Source organism: Vespa mandarinia, chromosome 8, assembly GCF_050613455.1.
Source record: "Vespa mandarinia isolate Hongniang chromosome 8, ASM5061345v1, whole genome shotgun sequence".
NCBI lineage: Eukaryota > Metazoa > Arthropoda > Insecta > Hymenoptera > Vespidae > Vespa > Vespa mandarinia.
In genome coordinates, this window is record NC_140817.1 from 5,502,501 (window position 1) to 5,515,000 (window position 12,500).

The following is a 12,500-nucleotide window of genomic DNA, read 5'->3' on the forward strand; positions in this document are numbered from 1 at the left end:
AAGTGATTATTTTTATAATATCCCTACTTACCCACGCAAGTTGGCAGCTTATCGATGGTCTCGTTCCATTTGCCGTTCTTACATTCAAGTATTCTATTCTCTTTTCTTGTGTCGGGAAACACAGTCCCGGATTTACACGAGAACGTTCTTGACGTCACTGTATCATACGATATATAGCTTCCGTTTGGTGCTGAAATGTTCGGACAGCCCAACACTGGAAATAATATTGCAATTCCTTTATGTAAATATTATCGATTTCGACTCAACGTGAAGAATGAATGAAGTCGTGGAATAATAAAGTAATATCAAAAAACTGTCTATCTTATGTTTTTATATATAAATATATATTTTCGATCGCAAAATTAAATTTTTATATCGATAACAAAACAAGAACAAGTGTTTCAATCTAGAATCTTATTATCATCGAGTTTATATACGACATTGATAAAAGTGAAATTATCTTTTTTCATAGATATTGAATCGACGTTCGAGACGAAGCATTCGATATTATTTTTCGATATTTTCGTCTTATCGAAAAAAAGAACAAGAAAGAGAGAAAAAAAAAAGAAAGAAATGAACGATTTTATCGCGTTAAATGTGTAACATTGTCACGTTGATAGTGTGTATTCTTCCATCCAGAAATATCCAACGCTATTTCTGGATAGAACGATTCGCGTTACGTAATCATTGGTAGATATCTCTTCAAGCACGAAGTTCACTCGACAAGTTTGACTTCGTTTTAGAGTGCATCAACGTAAATAAATTCTATATGATCTAAAGTTAGAATAAAACGTGAGTGTTCGTTAAGGAACTTCGTAGAAATTGAAGATATCAAAGTTATAAACCGACCTTGATATTGTAAAAGGAATCCTCGAGCAGGATAGAGTCTTGTCGAGGCTATTAGGTCAAGGGTCACAAGGTTCGAATTAGAGACAATTTTAATGCCAGCGGCGATGCCGCAACGTTCGAACAAAGTATTTCCTTTTTCTCGAACTCTCACGACGTCTATGCAACTTCCATCAGCTTCTGGACCTGTCAAAATAATCAAGTACTATGTAAACAACAAAGTTATTATTTTAAAATTATAAAAGAAATGAAATAGTTGATTTTATAAATGAAAAAAAAGAAGAAGGAAGATTTCTATGACTTTGAGGATAAGATGAATTGAATAAAATTTTTCTTTTTTTTTTTTCTCTTGTTTTTTTTCTATATAAGCATATCATGAAATGTTTCCTCATATAAAATTAAACGTATCTTACTGCGAATATTCAGGTCGTGAAAGGTAAGGATAATCCTTTCACCAGGTGATGATTTGAATGTCCAACCACAGGAATAACCACCTGGATAATACAATGGATATCCTGGGGATTTTAAATAACCTCCTTCGTTCCCTTTGGGTATTCTTACTTCCACATTGCAATATTTACAAACCGCTACCTCTGAAATCAATGTATTATTAATTCAAGTATTATTTACCCTAAGGAATGTGATGAGATAAAGAATTAATGTAAGACGATCATCTATCTTTCCCTCATTTTATTTATTTATTTATTTATTTATTTTTTAGATTACTTTAGTCAAATAGAGCGAGAGACAGAGAGAGAGAGAGAGAAAGAGAAAGGAAATACTGATTAAAATATTATTAAATATAGGATGAGTTTTAACAGAAGGTAAACTCCTTCGGGTTAGAAAGATCGACATCTGCGTCCGTTGCGGTCCATTTGTCGATGTAGAGCGTGACCGTAGAATCCATTAGAACGACGATGTCAGATAGGCGAGGTTGTAGTTGGGGGTGTCGACGAGGAGATGTCGTCGAGGTCTGTCCTTGCCCTACTTTCACTCGGAGAGTGCGCTAAAAGTGGGGCTTCTAAACGGGGGATCCAAGCTGATATTAGGGCAACGTAGGGGAAGTTTTACTTTCTACCCTTAACCCACGTAATTTGTAATTACGTCGATTGTTGAACGTTTTTTTTTCTCTCGGTAGGAAATACAATGTTAAGTCAAAAACGAAGAAAAAAAAATAAAGAAAAGAGAAGAAAGCAAAAAAATAATCAACAATTTTTATTTTGCACAAATGCAAGAGATTAATTGCCATGATATAATTATGATAATAAATATTATATACTTACAGAAAATTCGTTTATGTATATATATATATATATATATATATATATATATATATATGTTTGTCTGATATTTTTCCTAATATTTTTCCTAATATTTTTTATAATATTTTTAATAATACTTTTCGTAAATAAAATTGATAAAATTATTAAGGATAGATTTATACGTTGTTATTAAACTTTTCTTACATTAGATTATATATTTTTATAATCTTCCAGATATAATAATAATAAAAAAAACAAAAAAGAAAAAAAAAGAATCTCTTGAAAATGTATTAAAACAAAATTTGCAAAATGAAGAATTTAACATTAAATACATCGAATGATTTTATTTGTCGTGTAATTTTGTTAAAAGGGAAACGTTAGAAAAATCTTTTATAATTTTTCCACGTATTTTATCGATTTTTTTTACTAAATACGTCTGTTCTTATTTATTTCAAGTCATCGAGATTACCCCCCTTAAAAGCTTCTCGTTACGTTAGCAAGCACGCAGTAGAGAATAAGAGGATAAAATTTATGTGAATCGTGAAACGAATCGAGCACAAAATAGACGAGACGTACCAATAGAAATCAATGGATTAAATCGATTCGAATTCGTTTGAATTCTTTTATTTATTTATTTCTTTCCTTTTCTTTTTCTTTTCTCTTTTTGCTTTCTTCTTTTTCTATGACCCAAATGTCACGTTGCTTTTCATGGAATTTTGGATAGCTCGTCGAAAATGACACGTACACAAATCCCTCTATAAGCTTTTTGGATTGGTAAACCGTCCCCATTTCTATTTTGTCAGTGTCCATTCATTTTGTATTTTGCTTTGCAGCTGTCCTCGATGTGTCTCCATGATCGTTCGAACGATAACGATCAAACGACACCAACGATTCGATTATCATTTTTCATTGGCTTGTTTATAGAACACAATCAAATAGAATAAAATAAGTGAAAGCATACATCGATAATTGTAAATATATTTAAATACTATGTCTCTCGTTAATATAATTTACATCCGCGAACTATGAAACGAACGAAGAAAATAATTTCACAATCTTTTAGAATAAATTATTATTATTATTATTATTATTATTATTATTATTATTATTATTATTATTATTATTATTATCATTATTATTATTATTATTGTTATTACTTCTTTTCTTTTTTTTCCCTTGTTTGTTTCCAACGCATAATGATAATAATAATTTAGTAAAATGAAATAACGTCAAACTGAACGTAGAGTCTGAGGGAAGTTCGATAATTGGAATAAACAATAGACCAGGCACGAGCTGCGGTTTAATTTTGTTACGTTGTTATCGATTTTTAATATCGTACACAAGCACAAGCTACACATACACATATACACACACAAATATACACTCATATACACAAAGTAATAATTACTCGTCAACGTCAAGCGGATACAGGTCACGTCATTGAGAATTACTATTTCTGTTTTACATTTGCACTGAACTTTTACTTCTCTTTTATATTATATTCGTAGTAATAAATCTTTTTCATCAATAAAAAAAAAAAAGAAAAAAGAAAGAAAAAAAAAAGAAGAAGAAAAAAGGAAATGAATAAATACAGTATTCGATACATAAAGAGATATCATTTCTTTTCCTTTTTTATTGGAAAATAAAAGGCAGCAAATTTAAACATCGATATAATAGTTCCGTTCCATCCTATATGTATATATATGTATATATATATATATATATATATAGATAAAAAAAAAAATTCTTGATATAAAATACTCACCAGGAACACAAGCGTACTTTAATCTTAAAGCAGCGGGATGCCAATAGGTCGTTCCTGGATGATCGCTGCTTAAATTATACCGGCAATGATGCTGACCGGAACATCTACAAAAAAAAAAAAAGAAAGTTTGAAATCGATATGTTTGAATTTATTTTTCAAATTAAAATTACGATGATAAAGAAAAAGGAAAAAACGTAAGAGAGAATGAAAAATTAATTTCATTGTCACGTGCACTATTGAAATTGTCACATACGAAATAAGGGATCGCAGATCGTTAGTCGTCCTGTGGGACGTCAAAAATGCAATTGCGAGGGCGAAAGTAAAAGAACAAAAATCGCTATCATTTGCATCGAACGTTCGTACGTTAATGCGCGCGTTGAGCTTAAATAAAGAAGGGGGAATGCTTTGTTTTTCACCCTCTTGCAAAGGGGTTCGTCACCGTTGTTTCACCCTTCGATCCATCTCCCCGGTCGACCCTTTCGCTTCGTCGATTTTATCGTATCTTATAGTCTCCCTTTTTTTCAGTCGGAAATAAAATGGGAAAATAGCTTTCTCGCGGCCGACATGCTCGAAATTCTTATGAATATTTCAAATAAACCTATTTCGAGTGGAATTAAAGATGAATTTCCTTTTCAATTCGCACGTGAAAAAGAGAGAGAGAGAGAGAGATAGAGAGAGAGAGAGAGAGAAAGAAAGAGAGAGTGAGAGAGCGTGCGTTACGAAAAGAAATCGTAAATTTTGTTTTTTCTTTCCATTCGAATATATAATATTGCTTGCTTTTCTTAATTTTTCAGTTACTTTAAGAATATACGTGTCTGGTTAATATTACAAAATTTTCTGGTGGTTGCTTTCAAAGAAAATAATTTCTAAGTAAACGTAATAAATCCGAATCTATAACTTTTCTAAACAAATACTATACGTGATATTTACCAAAGTTTTCTAACTTTGTATCTAAATTTGTTCTAATTTTGTTCTCTATCTATTTGACCCTCTTCCCGTCTCAATCTCTCTCTCTCTCTCTCTCTCTCTCTCTCTCTCTCTCTCTCTCTCTTTCTCACTCTTTTTAATTCTACATTATTTGCAATTTACAAAGGATCTCCAGCGAGTTGCTCTCTTCGAGTCTTTATTTGCAATAGTTGATTTACGTTATTTTTCAATTGACCTTAGGGAGTTTAAACATCCCTCTAGAGAAGCAATTAAAGCTCCTCGACATCAAAGCCGTGATTTAATCCACCCTCTTGTACGTGCATCCGAGACGCAATAAGCGTTTCTCAAGTGGAGATCCTCCTATCGAGTCCTTGTTCAAGACGGAAAATGAAAAGAAGATATCCGTGGGTTGCACGGTGCACGATGAATTGAACACTGAAGAGTATATAAAAGATAGGAACAAAGAGAGAACGAGAGAGAGAGGGAGCTTTCTTTTTCAAAAGATCATTTTTAAAGGACATCACCGTCATTCATCGTTTAATGTTAACATAATAGTTTTTTTTTTTTTTTATCTAATTAATTAATCTAAATTAAAAACTTAATCCAAATAATAAATTAATCTGATCAAAATGAAAATATTATCATCTTCGTTCTCTATATTCAACTTCATTAATATTAAATAGATCATTTTCTTTTTTTATATATATATTTTTTTTTCTTTTTCCATAAATCTTTTTAAATAAATTAATTTTTCAACGGTAATAAACATGTCTGCTGATAAGATTGATCCATTTATTTTCTTTTCGATACTCGCCTATTTTGGATAAATTTAAATACTTCATATTGTTATTAACGTTTGGAATGTCATAACGTAAAGAAAAAAAAAGACAAAAAGACAAAAAAAAAAAAAAAAAACAAGAAAAAGTGGAAATAAATAATATATAAATATCGACATATGGAAAATTGATTTTGAAGATGTTTTGATTAATAATAATATATAAAAATATAAATTTCGTTTTTTAATTATTTCCTTTGTGGTCTCTAACTTATCCAGATGTAATCGAATATTCTCAAACTTTCTCTTAACCTCACGGCGGTCTTTTGAAATATCGAAGAAAAATAAGGGGAAGGAGGGAGATTATGCTTACTTTCTGTTGAAGGAAGCCCTAACGTCGAACAGATATCTATCTTCTTCATCGTCGTCTTTGATATAATTTCCACGTAATTGTCTCGTGTCCTTGACATATGAATTTTTAATGCCCAATTTGAATTTCTTCTTTTGTCCTATCATCAGTCTTTGCGATTCGTATCCACAAATACCAGTTCGATTAGATTGATATTCCGCTTCCAATACGAAAATGAAAGCTTTGAGAGATCTACAGGTTAAACGTAAAACTCGATTGGAACATTGTTCCTCTTCAACGAGTTCCATATTTCCATTTGACAATTTGACGGCCTTCGTCGTTCTTAAAAAATACGAGGGACTCGTAGGTACTATAAGCCGACATATACCACGTTCCGTCATTGTAGCTAAAAATGACAGAAGAAGGAGAAGAATCACGTTTGGAATCGTTCTTCTTAAAGACGCCATGACCGATGATCATCTCACGAGGATTCCTCAGTTTAATGCCTTACTTCTTCTCAAGGATCCTGTCTTAAAATTAGCCCTCCAGAGAGTTCAGGAGGTTGAATATCCTCGAGTATACCGATAAGACGTTAGTTAGCTCTTCTTTTCTCTTTCCTTTTTCTTTTTTTATTCCATCCATTCAATTTCGAAGGACTGTGTGTGTGTGTATGTGCGCGTGTATATATGTGTGTGTGGAACACAGAGAGAGAGAGGAAAATTTTATTTAATTCAACACTTTCTTTTCTCTTATACACACTTCAGTTTCTCTCTCTCTCTCTTTCTCGTTTTCTTTACGTCTCTCTTTACATCAAACAAGGTCGTTGAACTCTTACTTCTTCGTCGTCCATTCGCTTTCCGTGGGAAACAATCTTTCTTGTGATCGTTTAACGTTTAACGATCGATCGATTTTAATATCAACACAACGACGAAAGATTCCTTACGAAAAATTTTTATTTCACAATCGATCAAAATATATATTTCTTTTCTACCTTTTGCATTTGAAAATCAAAAAGTCGATTAAAATAAAACGTTTCAATCTCCCGATACATCCTCGTTCAAAGTCGTAATACGAATAACGACTTGTACGCCATGTAGTACTCGATAAATGGGAGAGTAACTCGTGAAATACGATCGGATTAAATAAATAAACGATAAAATCCAATTGAGTAGCATCTTTGAGCTATTATCATGATGAGTTAGGTCAAGATCGTTAATGAACTATGTAAGTTAGAATCGATACGATTTAATAATTTATTTATTTTTGTTCTTTTTTTCTTTTTCCATGCAGATTCGTCTCTCCCTCTCTCTTTCTCTCTCTCTCTCTCTCTCTCTCTCTCTCTCTCTCTCTCTCTCTCTCTCTCTCCCTTTTGTTTTTTTTTTCTTCTTTATTTTCACATGAAAGAATAATTTTTCATTAATGATTTCTTCGGATTTAAACAATAGAAAAGTATCAAACCGATCGTACCGTTTCTTCTTTCGGAGTAATCACGGAACGACTGCCACGAAAATCTTTCAGACTTGAGAATTATTTTCCAATCGAATTCTCAATCTTATTCTTTATCTTTATCTTTCTATTTCTCTTTCTCCTTTATTTTTGGCATGCGTGGTAAGATTTTAACGAGTGTTCGCTAACCTAACGAGCATCTTCTTCTTCTCGACGGTTGTGGTTTGTTGCTACAACGAAGAGGCCTCGTTGGGCGATCAATCGGCCACGGCCAATCTCCAGACGGCTTTTTAGAGAGAAAGAGAGAGAGAGAAAGACAAACAAAAGTGTGTTTTCTCTCTCTCTCTCTCCCCTTGCGTGAGATTCTTTCGTTCCAAGGACGCGATCTAGAATAGATCCAAGCATATACATACGTATGACCTCTTCGAGAGAATTTTCTTAAGAGTGTTTTCTCTTATTTTTATTTTCTTTTTCTTTCTTTCTTTCTTTCTTTTACCTTTTTGTAAAAACAAGCTGATCTCTCTTTTCTTCTTCTTCTTCTTCTTCTTCTTCCTCCTCCTCCTCCTCCTCCTCCTCCTCTTCCTCCTCCTCCTTCTCCTCCTCCTTCTCCTCCTTCTCCTCTTCTATCGTTTATATTCTTTATTCGTGAAACGCGAGAATTTTTTTCTTTTTCTTCTTATCGATACTTCTCTTTTTCTTCGTTTTTTTCTTTTTTTGGTGTTTCTTCTGTCTTTTTATTTTTTTTTTTTTTTTCAAATATCAAGATATCGTCACTTGTTATTATCCTCACTAATATGATCGCACAACCACGTGATATTGTTGGTCCTAGTTTCTCTCCAAACGTTCACGAAACTCCACGTTGAAATCGAACACTCAATGTACTTCGTTCTTCTCCTTATTCTCATTCTCGTATATTTTACTTTTTTTCTATCTCTCTCTCTCTCTCTCTCTCTCTCTCTCTCTCTCTCTCTCTCTCTTTCTCTTCAACTCCGTCGACGGCGAATCAAAATCTCAAGAATTCACGAATTTCATTATCATTCCTCCGACCGGACGAATATATCGAGCGATTCGTTTCACATTTATACTAATTAATCCATATATCCCTTATTTAATTCTCATGCGAATCAACGAAATACATAGAGGAACTATCTCTATCGACGATGTGTCTAGATAAATAAAATAGACAAATAAATTCTATTTCAAGATCATTGGTTCATTATCTCTTTAACGTCGTTGAACGATCGATATGATACGAAAAGTTTGAAAAAAGTTGATCGTCGTATACGACAATGTTCGTGATAAATTAAATGGCGAATCTTTGCATACGCGTAAAGAAAAGAAAGAAAAAAAAAAAAGAAAAAGAAAAAGAAAAAGAAAAAATAGTCAATTAATCAACGGTACGATTTTGTAAGGAATGAAATTTTGTCATCGTGTACATCGATAATTCCTCACTGTCATTCGTTAAAATCTCGCGCACTCGCGCGAATATCACTCGCGTTCGTTAGTCGTCCTGTTGTGTACTGCGATTCCGTTGCGTTGCTTGCTCTGATATCCCTCTCTTCTTCTGTCTCTTTCTTACTCACTTATACACTCACGCACTCTCTCTCTCTCTCTCTCTCTCTTTCGGTCTATGTATCTATCTATCTCTTTCTCTTTCTTTCATCGTAGTCTTAACGTGTTCGATAGGTAGGTAGTAGAAACGTTTGTGGGTATTCACCGGAAGCAATGGTAGCTTTTAGAAGCAGGGACTACCCTTCCCGAGCACGTGTACCTACACGTACGTTTAGTTAGTAAGAGGGATGAAGAGTGGGAGATGGGGGAAGGGAAGAAGTGAGTTAGGGAGAACTGTACCACATTGGCCTCTAACCCTCGTGGGGTAGGTTCGTGCCACGTTGTGTCCTTTTTCCCCTAACTTTCCTATTTTACCCCCCTCGATTTTCTTTTCTAATCTCGCGCGTGCTCCCCCGCCCCTTCTTTTCTCTCTCTCTCTCTCTCTCTCTCTCTCTTTTTCTTTTTCTTTTTCTTTTTCTCTCTTTCCCCTCCTCTCTCGCCCCTTCTATCTTTTCACGGATCGACGCCAATCTTCTCACCAGCTGCTCTTCTTGAAATTTCATATATTTCCTTTCTCCTGGTTACCATTCATTTCTTTGTTGCAACATCGACCGAAATTTTAACGATAAAATCGTCCAATTTTGTTCTCATGTAATTTTACTTTTCCTAGAAAAATGAGAATAGGTTATAGAATATTCAGGAAAGTTTTTTTTTTTTTTAAATCGTTTAATAGCTTTTTTCCTTTTTTATCCTTCTTTTATCTCATGCAATAATATAGTCCAAAAGAAAAAAGTTGCGTTGTTTTAATATTCAACACGTTAACAATGTCATTTAATTTTCAATTCTTTCTGTTGTTCTTTTTCTTTTTATTTTTTTCTTTTTTTCTTTTTTTTTTTTCTTTTTCTTTTTTACACGTAAATATAACTCTTGAAGACACAGAATAAATTATTTAACATTAATATTCTACGCTTGTTCCTCCAATAATAAGAAGTAAAATTAATCGGCTTCTAAAAATCTTAAGTTTCCAATTGTTTCAATTCTGGAGATGTTCCAAAAGTGGTCAGGCATTGTTACCGGGGTATCTTTCGTTCCAGGCATTGTCCCTTCCAAGAGTATTCTTCCGTAGTTTAGAAAGAAAATAGAAAGAGAGAGAGAGAGAGAGAGAAAGAAAACTGGGTGCAATCGCTATTGTTATCGGCACGTGATAACTATTGGCATCACATCTGCGTCTATGGTACCCAGGAAGTACTCATACTACGTTTCCCTGTCACCGAATCTACCCTATTCATTGTCCTTTGAATCAAGGACACTCTTTTTCAAGATTCAAACGATCACATCTGCGTGAAAGTAAGTAAGTAAGTGAGTAAGTAAGTAAGTACGTGAGAGATACGTTGAAATTGCATCTCTTTGCGATTTGATACGAATATATATATATATAGTAGTTTTATCCTCGAATTTCTAGATCTCAATCATGATCTATCCTCTCACGAATATTTCGTAATATTTCATATTGTCGCAACGGATTGTCCATCTTTCTATGTATTTATGTGCGTCCGTACGTATGTGTTTGTATATGTGTGCGCGCACGTGCGTATATTAAAACGAGAATATTTATTTATTATGAGTATCATCTTTCATCCTTTACGTCCTTGATCGACATTCGTAATCGATACCGTAGAAAGTTATCAGAGACTACTGGAGTTACACGTCTTGTTCCGCGTCTCAAATGATATAGTTCGTTTGTTTGTTGTTAGTTCTTTTTCTTTCTTTTTTATTTTTATTTATTTATTTATTTATTTTGTCTTTTTTTTTTATTTTGTTTTATTTTCACAAAGAAAGGAAGTACCATTGAGAAAGTATATATGTATATATATATATATATATATATATATATATATATATATATAAGCATGTACTTAAATATATACAGTATTAAGATTTCTTTCGTTATTTTTAATGATCTTTTATAGTTCCGCTCTTATGGCAGATTCCGATCATTCTATCTTCGAATAGTACAGTTCATTTCTCTTCTTTTTCTTTTTTCTTTTTTTTTTTTAATTTATTTTATTTTCCTTTTTCTTTAATTTTCACAAAGAAAATAAATATCATTGGCCAAGTGGATATATATATATATATATATATATATATATATATATGTATATTAATAAAATAATTTCTTCTTGATTGGGATATTTAAAATACGTGATCGAATTATTTCGAATTAACCATGGTACTCCATAAGGGAAATTACTAATGGACTATTTTGGTGGGGGTTGGTTCGGCTTTAACCAACTTTGCATAGTCATTCGAACGACATACGATTAGCATGGGATCGATAAGCAATTTCAAAGTTGAATCTAAAAGAAAAATTGTAGATATCCATTTTGAGTTCTCACGAGGGAACCCGCAGCATTTCTCAATCCCCTTGATCGAAGAGACGTGGAAAGTATCTACTTTGAATTAGAGCGACATGTGCGATCGGTCACGGCTCGTTGAGTTAGTAAATTCGTTCGAACTTTAGTCATATTGGCTTCTCCAATTTGCCATTTGAAACTGTTTTCACGAAATAACGATGTTTGTCGCTGTCGTGTTAATGGTTCCGTAAATTGTTCGTCATTAACGATCAAATTTGTATATATATATATATTTAAACGAGCAATTAAACTTACTTCGAACGTAATAATAAATATTAATATTACGTTAATTGTATAAAACTAAAAAAAAAAAAATATTTTCGCCCGTAGTTAAGTTAACACGTGAAAATGTGGATATTGAAATTTTCTATATGGAAGAAAGAAAAAGAAAAAAAAAAATATATATATATATACATATATATATATATATATATATATTTTTGTTCATTCCATTTTATTTATTTTTTCAAAAATTTTACATACGTGACGAGAACGAAGCTTTTCTTAAGTTTATAAATCATTTCGTAGATTCCGTCGGCTCGACAGACCTCGTCATTCTTAATAGGATTACGTATTACGTGAAGCTCGAACTCGTGGCGTGGGTTCTTGCATAATCCACCCTCGTTTCACGGTAGCGTCTGGCAAAAGCTGCGTTTCCTTTTATTCCTGTGTATTGGTGAAAGTTAGAGAAAGAGCAAGAAAGTGAGAGAGAGAGAAAGAGAGTGTGTGTGTTAGGGAGTGAAGAAGAGATAGAGGTAAAGAAAGAGAGAGAGAGAGAGAGAGAGAAAGAGAGAAATAGAAAGAGAGAAAAAGAGAGGGAGAGAGGGAGAGAAAAAGAAAAAGACAGATAGAGGGTTTAACTGTTTTGACGTTTCCTCAACTTTGTTTATCTCACGATTCTAATCCTGCAGTTTCCCCATTTCGTAATATAATCAAAACTATTTTTATTCCTCACCCTCTCCCACTTTCTGCCGTAAAATAATTCAATGAATACACAACCCAATCGCACCAATAATATTTCTTTTTATCATATAACACATTCAGGAATAACGTTTTCATGAATAAACGTTTACGATTACAATCGGCATATTATTAATTAACATAACGCGTCAAACGTTCAACATGGGAAGCATAGAATTATATTATATAAACGTTGTTTCAAAAT

The 12,500-nt window shown here is 32.8% G+C and overlaps 1 protein-coding gene across 1 annotated transcript in view; it reads right to left on the reverse strand.

Moving 5' to 3' along the window:
- Positions 1-7,911, reverse strand: part of LOC118451297 (uncharacterized) — a 25,380-nt gene extending 17,469 nt beyond the window's left edge. Inside the window, exons 1-5 of the mRNA XM_035887699.2 lie at positions 5,949-7,911; positions 3,874-3,977; positions 1,260-1,439; positions 850-1,032; positions 32-214 (exon numbers count right to left, since the gene is read on the reverse strand). Of these exons, the coding sequence (XP_035743592.1) occupies positions 32-214; positions 850-1,032; positions 1,260-1,439; positions 3,874-3,977; positions 5,949-6,391 (1,093 nt within the window). The 5' untranslated portion in view covers positions 6,392-7,911. The remainder of the gene's footprint in view (positions 1-31; positions 215-849; positions 1,033-1,259; positions 1,440-3,873; positions 3,978-5,948) is intronic.
- Between the last annotated feature and the right edge of the window lie 4,589 nt (positions 7,912-12,500).